The sequence below is a fragment of the Haliotis rufescens genome, unplaced genomic scaffold (genome assembly GCF_023055435.1).
Source record: "Haliotis rufescens isolate VD_foot unplaced genomic scaffold, xgHalRufe1.0.p SCAF_78, whole genome shotgun sequence".
NCBI lineage: Eukaryota > Metazoa > Mollusca > Gastropoda > Lepetellida > Haliotidae > Haliotis > Haliotis rufescens.
Genome location: NW_025964370.1, coordinates 717,594 through 736,896, shown reverse-complemented (window position 1 = coordinate 736,896; position 19,303 = coordinate 717,594). Strand labels below are relative to the sequence as shown.

The following is a 19,303-nucleotide window of genomic DNA, read 5'->3' as shown; positions in this document are numbered from 1 at the left end:
GAATATAACGTGAAGGTATACTACATGCTGAATATAACGTGAAGGTATACTACATGCTGAATATAACGTGAATGTATACTACATGCAGAATATAACGTGAAGGTATACTACATGCTGAATATAACGTGAAGGTATACTACATGCTGAATATAACGTGTAGGTATACTACATGCTGAATATAACGTGAAGGTATACTACATGCTGAATATAACGTGAAGGTATACTACATGCTGAATATAACGTGAAGGTATACTACATGCTGAATATAACGTGAAGGTATACTACATGCTGAATATAACGTGAATGTATACTACATGCAGAATATAACGTGAAGGTATACTACATGCTGAATATAACGTGAAGGTATACTACATGCTGAATATAACGTGAAGGTATACTACATGCTGAATATAACGTGAAGGTATACTACATGCTGAATATAACGTGAAGGTATACTACATGCTGAATATAACGTGAAGGTATACTACATGCTGAATATAACGTGAAGGTATACTACATGCTGAATATAACGTGAAGGTATACTACATGCTGAATATAACGTGAATGTATACTACATGCAGAATATAACGTGAAGGTATACTACATGCTGAATATAACGTGAAGGTATACTACATGCTGAATATAACGTGAAGGTATACTACATGCTGAATATAACGTGAAGGTATACTACATGCAGAATATAACGTGAAGGTATACTACATGCTGAATATAACGTGAAGGTATACTACATGCTGAATATAACGTGAAGGTATACTACATGCTGAATATAACGTGAAGGTATACTACATGCTAAATATAACGTGAAGGTATACTACATGCTGAATATAACGTGAAGGTATACTACATGCTGAATATAACGTGAAGGTATACTACATGCTGAATATAACGTGAAGGTATACTACATGCTGAATATAACGTGAAGGTATACTACATGCTGAATATAACGTGAAGGTAAACGCTTATCGAGACAGAATGGACAAATGTCAAAATTAACTGTTAATGGGATTTCTTCAACGACGCCAGAGGACATATGCTCAGCGTTTGGCATGTATTTTGCTGATTTAGCTACACCTGTAATATCTGATTGTTTTGATGAATCTTTTGCTTCTCATGTAACGGAAAGAGTAGAATTAATCGAAAAGATCTATAAAAATCCTGATGTGGAAAAGCTTAATTCACCGCTATCCGATCCTTTTACCTCCCAAGAGGTTTGGTGTACTGTCAAGTCCTTGAAAATGGGAAAATCCCCAGGTCCAGACTGCCTAACTAATGAACACCTTAAACGTGCAGGTAGATCATTATTTGGCCATTTAACTACAATGTTCAATGCTATAATTAAATATGAACATATACCATCTTCTTATCACGTAGGCAAGATCTTACCAATTCACAAAGGTCATGGTAAGAGCAAGGCTGACCCAAACAATTACAGAGGGATTACCCTAACATCTGTCCTCAGTAAGCTTTTTGAACGCCTCCTGCTCTTCAGAATTGAAAAGTGGGTAAACAGAAAGTGTGTTTTTCCGCATCCGTTACAATTCGGATTTCGCAAAAATGCAGGGGCTGAAACAGCCTGCTTCAGCCTCCTCGAAAACATTGCATACTATACGGAAAGAAAATCAGTTGTTTATTGTGCATTTCTTGATAACGCAAAGGCATTTGATAGAGTATGGCTTGATGGCTTATTCGTTAAGTTATATGACATGGGTATAACTGGTAAAACATGGCGTCTTTTGCGTAATGCCTACTCGTCCATGCAATCATATGTTACATACGCAGGCTACAACTCAGATGTATTTTCTATCTATCAAGGTGTTGGTCAAGGACGTGTATTATCCGCCTGGCTCTTCACAGTGTATATCAATGATCTCATTTGCAAGCTTGATTGCTCTGGCTACGGCCTCCGCTTACCTTGGGGTCACTATCCAGGTCAACTGCTAGCAGACGATACAACCATTGTCAGTAGCTCTCCATCAGCACTGCAAAACCTGCTAGATATTGCTCACAACTATGCGTGTAGATGGCGTCTGGTTTATAATGTGAATAAAAGTGCAGTCGTAGTATTTTCGCATTGTAAATATAATGTACCCGACCCTCATGTTTCCTGTGGAAGGATAGAATTGCCACACAAACATTTTGTTACGTATGCTGGTGTATGCCTAAGTGACAGTATCTCAACACTCGAACGCTCGCGTATTGCATGTGAAAAACTGAAAAGACTTATTAATGTAAATCATAACAATGGCTTGTATTTCGGTGGGTTGAACCCAATTGCAGCTGTGCGAATACTACAGAGAGTTATCTTGCCATGTGCCTTATATGGATGCAATGTATGGGGGCAACTTACTGGTAGAGAGTATGAATTGCTGGAAATACCACAGCGCTACTTCAGTAAAAAAGTACAGGGTCTACCAAGACTTACATCAAGCGAAGTTGTATTGGATAGTCTAGATCTTATTACCATTCAGGCATACATTGATAAACAAGCTCTGCTCTTTTTTGGTAAACTGTGTCGATCTAGCTGCGACTTCTATTTCAAACAACTGTTTATTGGCAGACTTGGGCAATACAAATGTCAACCAGACTTTGATAAAAGATGTTATAAATCTCCCTGTTTTAACATGCTGCGCCTTGTACATAAATACGATCTTTTCCATGTCTTGAATGATTACATAGATAATTGTAATGTTCCCAGTAAATGTAAATGGACTAGTCTTGTGAATGAAAAGATAAGAAATGTAGACTCTGTTAGGCTATTGAAACAAATGTGTGACCGACAGGACCTGTTAAGATATACTGGTATCAGATCAGAAGGTCAACACAGGATTTGGCAACTTTCATTACGATTTCCTTCAAAGTTCTATGTTCTGTCTAATATGGTCAAAATAGGATGCTCCAAGATAGAATCGCGAGAATGTCACTGCGGAACTGTAGCCCATGACATAGTCAAACACATTTTTATGTCATGTACTATAAATATGCAAGAAAGAAATGAAATGTTCGAAAATATCTTTGATATCACAGATGCGAATTCCTTTGTTGACCTTTGGTCAGATGATGATGATGTTATCATGTCTTTCCTCTTAGGTGGGCTGCCTGATTGCATGAAAGACCTTGAGCTTGAGATATGGGGCGAAACTATGATACTAGTCTCTCATTACGTTAACAAGTGGCAACACTTGTTCATAGCTCCTTCACCATGACATGTAACTTCTTTGTTTAGTTTTAATCTAATTCAAGTATCTACGATGTATATTATATAATGTATCTTCAGTACTGGAGGAAATAAAGACAATCTATCTATCATGCTAAATATAACGTGAAGGTATACTACATGCAGAATATAACGTGAAGGTATACTACATGCTGAATATAACGTGAAGGTATACTACATGCAGAATATAACGTGAAGGTATACTACATGCTGAATATAACGTGAAGGTATACTACATGCTGAATATAACGTGAAGGTATACTACATGCTGAATATAACGTGAATGTATACTACATGCTGAATATAACGTGAAGGTATACTACATGCTGAATATAACGTGAAGGTATACTACATGCTGAATATAACGTGAAGGTATACTACATGCTGAATATAAAGTGTAGGTATACTACATGCTGAATATAACGTGAAGGGATACGAAGGGGGCGATCGGGTAGCCTAGTGGTTTATACGTTCGCTCGTCACGCTGAAAACCCCGGGTTCGATTCCCCACATGGAAACTATGTGTGAAGCCCATGTCTGGTGTCCCCGCTGTGATATTGCTGGAATATTGCTAAAAGCGGCGTAAAACCACACTCACTCACTCACATAGCCAAGACCAGTAGTCAGCAATACTGAGATCAGCTTAACCCGACCGGGCAAAATGTCTGATACCGTGGACACAGTGCTCGCCTGCAGGTGTGTGACGGTGCCCTGGTACCACAGCTAGGCACGCGCGTCAATGTTGACAGGATGGCTAGATCACACTGAGATAATTGTATCGCTCAAGGGCATACTTAATATTTACCTCACATGACAATACGATCTCCCCTACCAAGAGACAAAGGCAATACAGACACTGAACCTGTATGAGCCATGTTTACTGATCTACGATGTACACTGTATGTGATTATACAACAGACGCTTGAGGAGAGGCAATCATTGAGTATTCACTGTGTCAAACTATTTAAATAAAAGCGGAAGAACCCTTTCCATATTCAGAAGAAACAGGGTCGATCGTACCATTCCATCTGTGTCAGGAGAACATGCTTTTAAATCAGTATACAAATAGTGCATCCTGCACCACCGGTCGCAGCCGCCACAAACACATGCAAAGGCATGGAAAACACACGGGGACATATGGTATAAGTCAAAAGAGGGAATAGCTTCGGACATTCTTGTCACTGACAGGTTATGTCCCCCACTTGTCCACCCTAAAACCTTTTGGGGCCTTGAATGTTATAACCTAGATCAAACACACTTCTGAGCAAGAGTCGTATGACGCTGTTTGGAAGAAAAGCATGGTCGAATGTACCTGAAAAGTTGTGAAATGTAGACGCTGAAAGGCTGGAGCTGCACCTAGATGATAAGGCATGGACTTATATACAATGGCCAATGACATCTACCCGGGACAAGACATCGATTGATATACAATGGCCGATGTCATCTACTTGGGATAACGCATGTCTGATATACAATGGCCAATGACATCTACTTTGGATAAGGCATGGATTGATATACAATGGCCAATAACATCTACCTGGGATAAGGCATGTCTGATATACAATGGCCAATGTCATCTACTTGGGACAAGGTATGGATTGATATACAATGGCACATGACATCTACCTGGGACAATGTATGGACTGATATACAATGGCCAATAACATCTACCTGGGACAAGGTATGGGCTGATATACAGTGGCCAATAACATCTACCTGGGACAACAAGGACACAGTGTATTTTACTTTACAGAATAGGTGTGTCATCAGAGACAAAGGCAGATTATACGCTTCCATATTTCCCTGGCGTTCCCAAATCCCCGACGACAAAGGACTGTTGTGAATGTGTCCCGCCGGTGTTGCTTACATACCGGACTTTCTGATGTGACAAGTTGAAGGAAACACGGACATTTACAGTAGGAAACTTACTTTGATGAGAAAGGTTAATGGTTTCATATATTCATCCTTGTCATCCGTGTCGTCGTAACACGGACATGTCTTTGTCAACCTTGTCGTCATGATACATTCAGACAGACACATACATGGCCGTACAATTGTAAATCAGTCCACCTCACGCTTCAGTGGAACAATGAAAGTGGTGCCGTGACATAGCGGTTACAAACAGGAAATATTATATACTTCAGCGTGAAAGAGTTTTCTGAAGAAAAGTGATATTTACATTGCAGTGAACATAACACTTAATATTTCACTGCAGTGAACATAACACTTGTCATACAGGAGTCACCTCCCCTTAAATTGTCTCCCTTTATCGTAAGTGTCTAGCCCATACACAAACTGTTGACGTCCTTTTTACGTTAGTTCCACATTGACAAGGCAAAATATTGAGAGATGGTCATTTATTGAGTTAATATCACTTCTTGCTGTTTGTTATTCTCTCGAAAATGTTTCGTTATAAGCTGTAAATTCCCAATTTAACTCGTCAATCGAGACTCGTTTCGCAAAGCGTCATTTTTGTTACTTGACCAGCGTGTATTCTTTCGCTTCCAGCAGCGGTCTCCTAGTTTTGAAGAATATATTTTGTTAAAGTTGATTTTGTATATAATCATATCTAAACGTATGATAAATAATTTTCATAAAAAAAGTATACAATAAATAGGATATTCCATATGTCTCGTGAAATATCCTCTATATCTCTGACGATGTCAATCAGATGTACCAGACCACTCCCAGGTTCCGTGGATGTGGAGTGGTACAATATACTCTGTCCATCTCTCAGCGTACCGGGTGAGTGAGTGAGTGAGTGAGTGAGTGTGTACGTGATTTAAGTTCGGATTGCTTCAGAAATTAACAGAATAATCACACTACCTCAATATTGACAATAACATCTACAAATAACCTTGTGAACTCACCTTCTGTGAGCTGGATCGTCTTCGGAGAAGCGAGTGTACAGTTTCTCCAGGAAGAGCAGGAGCTGCCTCTCGGTGTCCATGAGTTTCTGGAGCTGGGCTGAGGAGGTGTAGACATCTGCCCCGACCCCCACCAGCCCCGACCACACCACACACAACAACACCGGGGAACACACCATAGTTGTACTCGAACTGAAGGGGGTTCTACTCGAGTTACTGAAGGTTCTACACCGAGTTGCTTTAGGTTCTACACCGAGTTGCTTTAGGTTCTACACCGAGTTGCTTTAGGTTCTACACCGAGCTGCTTTAGGTTCTACACCGAGCTGCTTTAGGTTCTACACCGAGTTGCTTTAGGTTCTACACCGAGTTGCTTTAGGTTCTACACCGAGCTGCTTTAGGTTCTACACCGAGCTGCTTTAGGTTCTACACCGAGTTGCTGAAGGTTCTACACCGAGCTGCTTTAGGTTCTACACCGAGCTGCTGAAGGTTCTACACCGAGTTGCTTTAGGTTCTACACCGAGTTGCTTTAGGTTCTACACCGAGTTGCTTTAGGTTCTACACCGAGCTGCTTTAGGTTCTACACCGAGCTGCTGAAGGTTCTACACCGAGCTGCTTTAGGTTCTACACCGAGCTGCTGAAGGTTCTACACCGAGTTGCTTTAGGTTCTACACCGAGTTGCTTTAGGTTCTACACCGAGCTGCTTTAGGTTCTACACCGAGCTGCTTTAGGTTCTACACCGAGCTGCTGAAGGTTCTACACCGAGCTGCTTTAGGTTCTTCACCGAGCTGCTTTAGGTTCTACACCGAGCTGCTTTAGGTTCTACACCGAACTGCTTTAGGTTCTACACCGAGCTGCTGAAGGTTCACGACTTGTAAAATTCACGGGTTGTTATATCCACGGGTTGTTATATCCACGACTTGTTATATTCATGGGTTGTTATATCCACGACTTGTTATATTCACGGGTTGTTATATCCACGACTTGTTATATTCATGGGTTGTTATATCCACGACGTGTTATATTCACGGGTTGTTATATCCACGACTTGTTATATTCATGGGTTGTTATATCCACGACGTGTTATATTCACGGTTTGTTATAGCCACGACGTGTTATATTCACGGTTTGTTATAGCCACGACTTGTTATATTCACGGGTTGTTATATCCACGACTTGTTATATTCATGGGTTGTTATATCCACGACGTGTTATATTCACGGTTTGTTATAGCCACGACGTGTTATATTCACGGTTTGTTATAGCCACGACTTGTTATATTCACGGGTTGTTATATCCACGACTTGTTATATTCATGGGTTGTTATATCCACGACGTGTTATATTCACGGTTTGTTATAGCGACGATTTGTTATATTCACGGGTTGTTATATCCACGACTTGTTATATTCACGGGTTGTTATATCCACGACGTGTTATATTCACGGGTTGTTATAGCCACGACTTGTTATATTCACGGGTTGTTATATCCACGACTTGTTATATTCACGGGTTGTTATATCCACGACGTGTTATATTCACGGGTTGTTATAGCCACGACTTGTTATATTCACGGGTTGTTATATCCACGACTTGTTATATTCACGGGTTGTTACATGCAGCGCGAGTTAGTGTGGACGAGGCACTTCATGGGCTTTCCTTCCTTGATCACACGTGAAACCTTCCTTCAGTAGTTGATTACATGTGAAACCTTCCTTCAGTAGTTGATCACATGTGAAACCTTCCTTCAGTAGTTGATTACACGTGAAACCTTCCTTCAGTAGTTGATCACATGTGAAACCTTCCTTCAGTAGCTGATCACACGTGAAACCTTCCTTCAGTAGCTGATCACATGTGAAACCTTCCTTCAGTAGTTGATCACATGTGAAACCTTCCTTCAGTAGTTGATCACACGTGAAACCTTCCTTCAGTAGTTGATTACATGTGAAACCTTCCTTCAGTAGTTGATTACATGTGAAACCTTCCTTCAGTAGTTGATCATACGTGAAACCTTCCTTCAGTAGTTGATCACATGTGAAACCTTCCTTCAGTAGTTGATCACATGTGAAACCTTCCTTCAGTAGTTGATCACATGTGAAACCTTCCTTCAGTAGTTGATCACATGTGAAACCTTCCTTCAGTAGTTGATCATACGTGAAACCTTCCTTCAGTAGTTGATCACATGTGAAACCTTCCTTCAGTAGTTGATTACATGTGAAACCTTCCTTCAGTAGTTGAAGACAGATGAAACCTTCCTTTAGTAGTTGATCACAGATGAAACCTTCCTTCAGTAGTTGATCACAGATGAATCCTTCCTTCAGCAGTTGATCACAGATGAAACCTTCCTTCTGTAGTTGATCACAGATGAATCCTTCCTTCAGTAGTTGATCACAGATGAAACCTTCCTTCAGTAGTTGATCACAGATGAATCCTTCCTTCAGTAGTTGATCACAGATGAAACCTTCCTTCAGTAGTTGATCACAGATGAAACCTTCCTTCAGTAGTTGATCACAGATGAAACCTTCCTTCAGTAGTTGATCACATGTGAAACCTTCCTTCAGTAGTTGATCACAGATGAAACCTTCCTTCAGTAGCTGATCACATGTGAAACCTTCCTTCAGCAGTTGATCACAGAAGAAACCTTCCTTCAGTAGTTGATCACAGATGAATCCTTCCTTCAGTAGTTGATCACAGATGAAACCTTCCTTCAGTAGTTGATCACATGTGAAACCTTCCTTCAGTAGTTGATCACAGATGAAACCTTCCTTCAGTAGTTGATCACAGATGAATCCTTCCTTCAGTAGTTGATCACAGATGAAACCTTCCTTCAGTAGTTGATCACAGATGAATCCTTCCTTCAGTAGTTGATCACATGTGAATCCTTCCTTCAGTAGTTGATCACAGATGAAACCTTCATTCAGCAGTTCATCACAGGTGAAATCTTCCGTCGCAAATCGTGAATGCCGGTATACGCTGGTGAAGGGTTGGTTTGTGGGAGCGTATCGTTTACAGCAAATATTTGCCAAAGTGGTTACATATACTTATAAACAGCATATTGTATATTGGAATGTTCCTTTCCTAAAACCCTTATCCGTCCGTTAATCAACAGACGGCGGTTAAAGGTGGACTATTTCTGTACATTGACAAGCTAGTGTCAACAGGAACCTTTCGAGTTCACACCCAATCTGCTACTTTCCTTCAATAGTTGAATATTCCGCAACGATGAAACTCAAAACACAAAATGTGAGAACTTCCCACGCCTATCGTTCAAACCTGCAAATAGTTTCCCATGCGGGTAGACGACATTGATTAGTTCAACACAACCACTCAAACATCCAGGTAGAAGTAGGTCCCGACAAATTAAAGATACAGTCCTTAAGACACCCTCATCTCTGTGCCACACTTTCAAGTTGTTAGGACATGCAAGTCCGCAATTTCTTTTCGGGGGTCGAATATCTTTGCTATTGATGAAATCGCAAAATAAACTATTCCCCGGAGCGAGCTGTGAGGAGTTTTGACTTATCACACTCCCCGCGCTGATATTGCCTAGCTTCTTGGTGTCGTCGTCTTCTTGGCATAAATCATGTGAAGACTGAGAGAGATTCAGTGTCTTGTCCAGCCATCTGCTTAGCGCAAAGTATGATTGACAAGTAGCAGACGACACGGCATGCTGATAGGGTACCGCCCGCCCCTCTTTTTAACGCCACCGCTGTACCACTACTCGCGTATATTACACGCACAGATCTACGATAAAGCATCCACACACAGAGTTATATATAAACAAGGAAGCATGAAATGCATTAGATATATCCTTCTGTACGACCAACACAGTCTCTCACAGCAAGGGTGAAAACATTAGATATATCCTACTGTACGTGTAACACAGCCTCTCACAGCAAGGGTGAGATACATTAGATATATCCTCCTGCACGACTAACACGGCCTCTCACAGCAAGGGTGAAATACATTAGATATATCCTACTGTAAGACCAACACAGCCTCTCACAGCAAGGGTGAAATACATTAGATATATCCTACTGTAAGACCAACACAGCCTCTCACAGCAAGGGTGAGATACATTAGATATATCCTACTGTAAGACTAACACAGCCTCTCACAGCAAGGGTGAAATGCATTAGATATATCCTACTGTACGACTAACACAGCCTCTCACAGCAAGGGTGAGATACATTAGATATATCCTACTGTACAACCAACACGGCCTCTCACAGCAAGGGTGAGATACATTAGATATATCCTACAGTACGACTAACACAGCCTCTCACAGCAAGGGTGAAATACATTAGATATATCCTACTGTAAGACCAACACAGCCTCTCACAGCAAGGGTGAGATACATTAGATATATCCTACTGTACGACTAACACAGCCTCTCACAGCAAGGGTGAGATACATTAGATATATCCTACTGTACGACTAACACAGCCTCTCACAGCAAGGGTGAGATACATTAGATATATCCTCCTGTACGACTAACACAGCATTGTATACTGAGAACAAGCTATTTGAACACAACACTCGGGGGTCTTCAGCCCATTATTGAGCTTATATCCATAATCTTGTTTTGAAAGAATCGACAGTACCGTTCCCTCGTGTGCAATGCAGTAAATCTTTGTGTGCGAAACATTGCTACTGCATTATTGCCTGCTTCGGTTCGTAAGCCTGATACTCCTTTGTCCTGGCCACAAGGGCTTTACTGGAGTCTTTTCACGGCGGGCAATAACATCAGCCGTCTTATTGACTCTACTCAGTGGCGAGGGGGAAATCATGCTGTTTATTTCCACTTATTACTAAACCCAATATTAACGAGGGGGTGATATTCTACAAGGTTGAATACCAGCATCGATATAGGCGTCTCCCACCGACATCAGTCCCGTACCGGGAGCACTGGCCATTGGGAGGGTGGGGCATTCAGTGGGTGGGACATGGTGTGGGTGGGCCATTGAGTGGGTGGCACATTGTGTGGACGGGACATTGAGTGGGTGGGGCATGGAGTGGGTGAGACATGTAGTGGGCGGGGCATTCAGTGGGTGGGACATGGTGTGGGCGGGGCATTCAGTGGGTGGGGTATGGAGTGGATGGGGCATTGAGAGTGGGTGGCACATTGTGAGGACGGGACATTGAGTGGGTAAGACATGTAGTGGGTGGGGCATGGAGTGGGTGAGACATGGGGTAGGTGGGGCATTGAGTGGGTGGGGCATTGAGTGGACGGGACATTGAGTGGGTGGGGCATGGAGTTGGTGAGACATGGGGTAGGTGGGGCATTGAGTGGACGGGGCATTGAGTGGGTGGGGCATGGAGTGGATGAGACATGGAATAGATGGGGCATTGAGTGGACGGGACATGGAGTGGGTGGGGCATTGAGTGGACGGGACATTGAGTGGGTGGGGCATGGAGTTGGTGAGACATAGGGTAGGTGGGGCATTGAGTGGGTGGGGCATTGAGTGGACGGGGCATTGAGTGGGTGGGGCATGGATTGGGTGAGACATGGAGTGGGTGGGGCATTGAGTGGGTGGGGCAAGGAGTGGACGGGACATGGAGTGGGTGGGGCATTGAGTGGACGGGACATTGAGTGGGTGGGGCATGGAGTTGGTGAGACATGGGGTAGGTGGGGCATTGAGTGGACGGGGCATTGAGTGGGTGGGGCATTGAGTGGGTGAGACATGGAGTGGGTGGGGCATTGAGTGGGTGGGGCATGGAGTGGGTGGGGCATGGAGTGGGTGGGGCATGGAGTTGGTGAGACATGGAGTAGGTGGGGCATTGAGTGGACGGGACATTGAGTGGGTGGGGCATGGAGTTGGTGAGACATGGAGTAGGTGGGGCATTGAGTGGGTGGGGCATGGAGTTTGTGAGACATGGGGTAGGTGGGGCATTGAGTGGGTGGGGCATGGAGTGGGTGGGGCATTGAGTGGACGGGACATTGAGTGGGTGGGGCATGGAGTTGGTGAGACATGGAGTAGGTGGGGCATTGAGTGGGTGGGGCATTGAGTGGGTGGCGCATGGAGTTGGTGGGGCATTGAGTGGGTGGCACATTGTGTGGACGGGACATTGAGTGGGTGGGGCATGGAGTGGGTGAGACATGGAGTAGGTGGGGCATTGAGTGGGTGGGGCATTGAGTGGGTGGGGCATGGAGTGGATGAGACATGGAGTAGGTTGGGCATTGAGTGGACGGGACATTGAGTGGGTGGGGCATGGAGTTGGTGAGACATGGAGTAGGTGAGACATGGAGTAGGTGGGGCATTGAGTGGGTGGGGCATTGAGTGGGTGGGGCATGGAGTGGGTGAGACATGGAGTAGGTGGGGCATTGAGTGGGTGGGGCAAGGAGTGGGTGAGACATGGAGTAGGTGGGGCATTGAGTGGGTGGGGCAAGGAGTGGGTGAGACATTGAGTGGACGGGGCATTGAGTAGGTTGTTCATTGTGTGGACGGGACATGGAGTGGGATGGGCATTGAGTATGCTCAAATCGTGGAGTATATCTGGATCTGGACTTTCAGTGTATGCTCAAGTTGTGGAGTTATCGGGATCCAGAGCTTTCAATGGATGCTCAAGTCTTTGAGTGTATCTGGGCCCAGGGCTTTCAATGGATGCTCAAGTCGTGGAGTGTATCTGCTTGTCGTCTTACTCCGAATGCGATCTATGTCACTGGTTTGCCTCACCCAAACTGGATTCCTTACAGGCCGCCATGATAGTGCCTACATATAGCGGCCTGGGGCCTGGAAAACCCCTCCATTCGTACCCTGCAGGGCAACAGGCCGCCATGATAGTGCCTACATATAGCGGCCTGGGGCCTGGAAAACCCCTCCATTCGTACCCTGCAGGGCAACAGGCCGCCATGATAGTGCCTACATATAGCGGCCTGGGGCCTGGCAACCCCTCCATTCGTACCCTGCCGGGCAACAGGCCGCCATGATAGTGCCTACATATAGCGACCTGGGGCCTGGAAACCCCTCCATTCGTACCCTGCCGGGCAACAGGCCGCCATGATAGTGCCTACATATAGCGGCCTGGGGCCTGGAAACCCCTCCATTCGTATCCTGCAGGGCAACAGGCCGCCATGATAGTGCCTACATATAGCGGCCTGGGGCCTGGCAACCCCTCCATTCGTACCCTGCCGGGCAACAGGCCGCCATGATAGTGCCTACATATAGCGACCTGGGGCCTGGAAACCCCTCCATTCGTACCCTGCCGGGCAACAGGCCGCCATGATAGTGCCTACATATAGCGACCTGGGGCCTGGAAACCCCTCCATTCGTACCCTGCCGGGCAACAGGCCGCCATGATAGTGCCTACATATAGCGGCCTGGGGCCTGGAAACCCCTCCATTCGTATCCTGCAGGGCAACAGGCCGCCATGATAGTGCCTACATATAGCGGCCTGGGGCCTGGAAACCCCTCCATTCGTACCCTGCCGGGCAACAGGCCGCCATGATAGTGACTACATATAGCGGCCTGGGGCCTGGAAACCCCTCCATTCGTACCCTGCCGGGCAACAGGCCGCCATGATAGTGACTACATATAGCGGCCTGGGGCCTGGAAACCCCTCCATTCGTACCCTGCCGGGCAACAGGTGAACCAGCGTGTGTTGAGGACGAGTATTTTACGAGAGCTTCCGTGAACCCCATCTTGTGCCGTTTCATGGGTTGTGGGAAGAGGCGACAAATGGATGACAGATCGGGTCAGACCAGATGGTCCAGATGCGATAATTTACAGGCCGTCGTCATATTCCTGGAATGTTGCTTAGAGCGGCGTAAAACAACAGATATGACTTGATCTGACATGATGATGTAGCATGGCACCTGTTACCTCGGCTACCAGAACGTGTGACATGGCACCTGTTACCTGAGCTACCAGAACGTGTGACATGGCACCTGTTACCTGAGTTACCAGAACGTGTGATATGGCACCTGTTACCTGAGTTACCAGAACGTGTGATATGACACCTGTTACCTGAGTTACAGGAACGTGTGACATGGCACCTGTTACCTGAGTTACCAGAACGTGTGATATGGCACCTGTTACCTGAGTTACCAGAACGTGTGATATGGCACCTGTTACCTGAGTTACCAGAACGTATGATATGGCACCTGTTACCTGAGCTACCAGAACGTGTGACATGACACCTGTTACCTTGGCTACCAGAACGTGTGACATGGCACCTGTTACCTGAGTTACCAGAACGTGTGATATGATACCTGTTACCTCGGCTACCAGAACGTGTGACATGGCACCTGTTACCTCGGCTACCAGAACGTGTGAAATGGCACCTGTTACCTGAGTTACCAGAACGTGTGACATGACACCTGTTACCTGAGTTACCAGAACGTGTGATATGACACCTGTTACCTCGGCTACCAGAAAGTATGACATGACATGACAAGTGTTACCTGGGCTACAAGATAACGTAACTAGACACAAATTACCTGGCGCACTGAAAGATGTGACACGTGTTTCCTGAACATGTACATTTAGATTTGTTGTTAATTTCTCCTAACTTTGAATTCCCTGACACATCGAGGATACATAACTCGTCAGAGGGGACCAGGGCGATGCGGCGATAGGAGATGATCTGGGCGAGTCATAAAGTCAGAGGCTTGTGTGTACTTCACAACACGACCGAAGCCTGAGCCGAAAGCACGTGCGCTTTTCCCAAGATTACATGTTCATTCAAAAGTCGTGTTTTTAACTTTTGAACCACTTTTGGATTTTTATAGGGCAAGAAATGGGGGAACGCACGTGCATGTCAATTTGCACGGAACTTACGTGCATCGGGTAACCATGGCCGTTGCCGTGATGCGTTTGAGCGATCGGTTTTATTGTCATCTGCTTTGTTTTTATATCGTCATTTTCATTTTTCCGGACGTGGTAATGTTAAATTTTAGAAACTTTGACAAAAATTACCTAGATAAAAGACTCATTTTAAGTGTTCAAATTTTTTTGTTTGAAAAATACACTAAAATACACTTCGAAACATGCTCCAGCAGATATGGACAGATATCCCTCAGGACTTTGTGCGACGCCTGGTCCATTCCATGAAACGAAGATGTGTTGCTTGCATCGCAACCAGAGGTGGACACACGCTATTGATTTGTGAATTGACATTTTGGCATGTTCATGAAATCACGCATTTTCTGAAGTCAGTATGGCAAATTAAACCATTTGAACACTTTCAGGAGTCTTTTATCTGTTGCAAACGGAATTTGTTTCAGATTTGGTAAAAACATAACTTTGCATTAAATCTTATTCAATGTCACAGGAACTTTTGTTGTTCAATATACATCCAAGTTAGGTTTGTAAGAAAATTATAACCGGTGTTAATTCCCAGTAGTATTGCAAATTCGTTGATAATAACATCGATATCAAGATGTCTCTCAAACAGTCAGATCATTCCAAAACGTCTTGCACGCAGGAAACACAGGTGTGTTCTTTTCTCCGATTCAGTCTCACAGAGAGTACACACGTTTTATCTATCATTTTCACCTTTTGTAATTCATTTTAGTATGTACTATTTTGGTGATTATACTTGTATTAAAAAGCGAGCAACTTTGTGTCTATTAAATTTCTACAATTAGTGAATAGAACCTCTCAGGCTGTATAATAGCAGTAATATTTTCCCTTTTTTACAAACTGCTGGTACAGTTTGCGCTTTTGACTGTATATCGTAAAAAAAATTGCAACCTTTTGAGGGTGATAGTAAATTCAGCAACACTTTATTAATATCGGTGTTCTGGCTTACGTGGAAAGTATCAACGGATGTCTCTCAAAGCTCTGGGAATATTCCTAATAACCTTTTCTAAGTCTAAATAAGGACCTTAAACATGATTATATTTCTTCTTAAATTCTTCAAACGACATTAAGCCTTTAGAGTTGCAGAGATCTATATACTCGTACATACCTACTGAACCAATTATACTGAACCAAATTAAAAACTTCACAATCCTAAAATTTTAACATTTTGACCAGTTATCATTGTGGGCCCTTATTGTGTATTTAAACAGTAATGACCACGTATTGTCTTCAGATAACACTCGTTTTTTGTGCAGGTGAATCGATCAAAATCATGTGCACAGCACTATAGTGGCAAAAGTGGTTTTTCACGTGCAACTGGTCACGTGGCCATAAAACCGCACGTGTTTTCAGCCATACTTGTTAGCAGTCATTAACAAAAAAAAGAAAAACACAAGAAAACAAAAGTCTTTACGGCCATTTGTCATGCCACGACTTTCAAATGTGCAACGTGAACGTGCCATCGGCATGTTGCAGACGGGAACGTCCGTAGCTGAAGTCGCAAAGACGATGGGTTGTAGTCGACGGACTGTTTATGATTTACAGACGCGTCTTCAGCAAACGGGTACCACCGCTGATCGCCCTCGTCCAGGTCGACCACGTGTGACGTCACATGCAGAGGATCGTCAGATTGTCTTACGTCACCTCCGTAGCCGATTTTTGACGGCTACATCAACTAGAAATGAACTGTTTAGGGGAAGACTGAGTGTGCAAACTGTTCGAAGCCGTCTGAGAACTGCTCACCTTCAAGCACGACGGTCATACTGCGGGCAGATTCTGACTCAATTACACAGACGTCAACGTCAATTGTGGGCACAGCGACACTTACTATGGACTCAAGTCGTCTTCAGTGATGAATGCCGATTTAATCTTCGATTTGCTGATGGTAGGGCGAGGGTGTGGAGGCGCCGTCGTGAACGTTACGCCCAGTGTTGTGTACAGGAAGTTGACAGATTTCGAGGCGGAAGTGTCATGGTGTGGGGTGCTTTCTGTGGCAATGCATGTTCCAGGCTTCTTGTCATCCGTGGCGACCAGGTACTGTCACCAGAACTTCTGCCTTTTATGGCAGCACATGGACCCGGTTTGATCTTCCAACACGACAATGCCAGACCCAACACAGCAATCTTGACAAGGAATTTCCTTCAGAATGCGGGAGTCAACGTCATGGACTGGCCGTCACCCGACCTCAATCCTATCGAACACGTCTGGGATGCTCTTGGCAGAAGTCTGCGCACTCTCCAGAACCAACCACAGAATTTGCAAGATCTTGGCACCATTTTGCAGCAACAATGGCGTCGTCTTCCCAATCATGTGTTCACAAGCATCACAAGGTCCATGCTGAGGCGTTGTGTGACAGTTGTCAACGCACATGGTGGCCATACACGCTACTGAACTTGTGTGCCATCAGATTCTCGTGCTTGGGACTTATGATTTAAACAGTTGATGTTATTACCGAATACCGTAGGTGCTTGGAACAAATTATGGTTACCACCGTTAATTAAAATCCTTCTTTGGACATTAATGATTAAAAATTACCTTCTCTGATATATTTGTCCGTTGTATATCTTATATGGGATTTCTTTTAAAAATGTGAAGTTTTTAATTTGACTCAGTATATTAACAAAAAGTCGTGAGCAAAGAGATGAATTGGTGCCTTGATATACAACAAGAACGAATCTTTTTTTCTTTCTCCGCGATCCTGATGTGTATCATCGTTTAATGTTTCATTCTATTATGTGTATGTTTGGAGGCGATATCAAAGGCCAACCCAGCAGACCCAGACAGTGTCGTCCGTTTCGCGTGAACTACCACCCCACTTCTCCACCCTGTCAGTAAGAGTTATGTAATCGGCACACAAATAACTTTGATACGGTGTCAGTGTGGCAGAGTGTGAATTACGTCCGTGACTGGCAACAGAAATCCCCAAAGTATGGTAACATTCTGCAAGGCTACTGCCGTTCAAATAACCTAGTGATGCACGCAACGCTTGTCGACAAAGGCTGTTACAGCTACCATACTGACATCCCTGTCACAACTGTCGTTTAACTGTCTTATTCAAAATATTAAATGTAAAACCTCTGTTAACAGACTGACGAATGCATACAGTCCTCTTATTTGAGTAGGAGTAGGACAACTGGAAGATCAACCGGGTGTTACATTCCTTACATCAGGAAACGGTCCTGTTATATACACTGGCCACGGACAATAAAACCAAATAAAATATGTCTTGACATCATCTGTTGTGTATTAGATGGTGGTTATGATCTGAATTGTTATAAGGTTAGATTAGGAAGGAGAAACAGTCAAGTGTTTTGTGATACACGAGATATGAGAACACCCAAACCTATGGTTGAAATCGGTCACTGACATGAGCAATAAGATTTAGCAGCATACACATGCATACAAGGTGAGGTGAGGTGAGGTGAAATTGGGTTTAACGTCGCGTCGAAGATTATTGCACTTATATAGCGACGTGCATGCACGTGTATGTGTGTGTGTGGCTGCTTGTACTAGCCCGGACTGATGCCGATTTATAGTGCTAGCTCACTGAGATACCATGCCGCAGTTTAACATGAATACCCCACTCAGACACAGTATACTGACTCCGAGCCGACCAGTCCTTGTTTTAGCCCCTTAATGCCGAGCGCCAGACAGGGTAACAACAAGTACAATCTCTTAACGTCTTTTTGTATGACGCGGCCCGGGATCGAACCCTGGACCTTCCGCTCTCCGGGCGGACGCTCTACCACAAGACCACGGAGGCGGTCTGTATACAAGGGTATGGAGAGAATGGTGGAAACACATTAAATTATGTTTTGATAAAAGCAATATTCCCTTGCCTGTAGACTGACGAAAAGCAAATGGTTGTCGTGCTACGTGCATCTGCACATAACACATTCAGATGTACCACCTGTGTGAAGCACTAGGAAGCGGAGAACAGCGATGCTAAGTATTACGAGCACACAGCGAAGTATATATATATAATTCTTGTGTGGATGTCCTTTTCTCTCAAACATGTGACACTAAAGTATTTTAAATTATAGTAAATATAATGATGAATAAACCTTGGTAACTCTGTGGCAGGCTCGAGTCCTTATGTACATAACTTTTAGTTAAGATTTATTAGTAGGTAGTAAGGTTATATGGCCTTGTTACCATTTTAACTGATAAGTTTATTACGATATTTACATTATAAGAATATATTAGCTATAATATTAGTTATGTTTTATACCTTAGTATTTTATACCTTAAACATTCATTCTATAGCTCTGTAACATTAAGTAAGCTTACTCTCAGTCTAACTTCCACTAATTGTCACACTGCATGCTTTTGACTTACAGCACTCTTTGCCCCAGCGCCCCGGCCCAGTCTATTGTCTTGTTGATAGGCCAAGCTGGCCAT

General features: G+C 43.9%; 1 protein-coding gene across 1 annotated transcript in view; it reads right to left on the bottom strand.

Annotated features, from left to right (window-relative positions):
- Window positions 1–6,281, bottom strand: part of LOC124123135 (prolyl 4-hydroxylase subunit alpha-3-like) — a 35,994-nt gene extending 29,713 nt beyond the window's left edge. The window contains exon 1 of the mRNA XM_046486407.2: window positions 6,106–6,281. Coding sequence (XP_046342363.1) covers window positions 6,106–6,281 — 176 coding nt within the window. The remainder of the gene's footprint in view (window positions 1–6,105) is intronic.
- Between the last annotated feature and the right edge of the window lie 13,022 nt (window positions 6,282–19,303).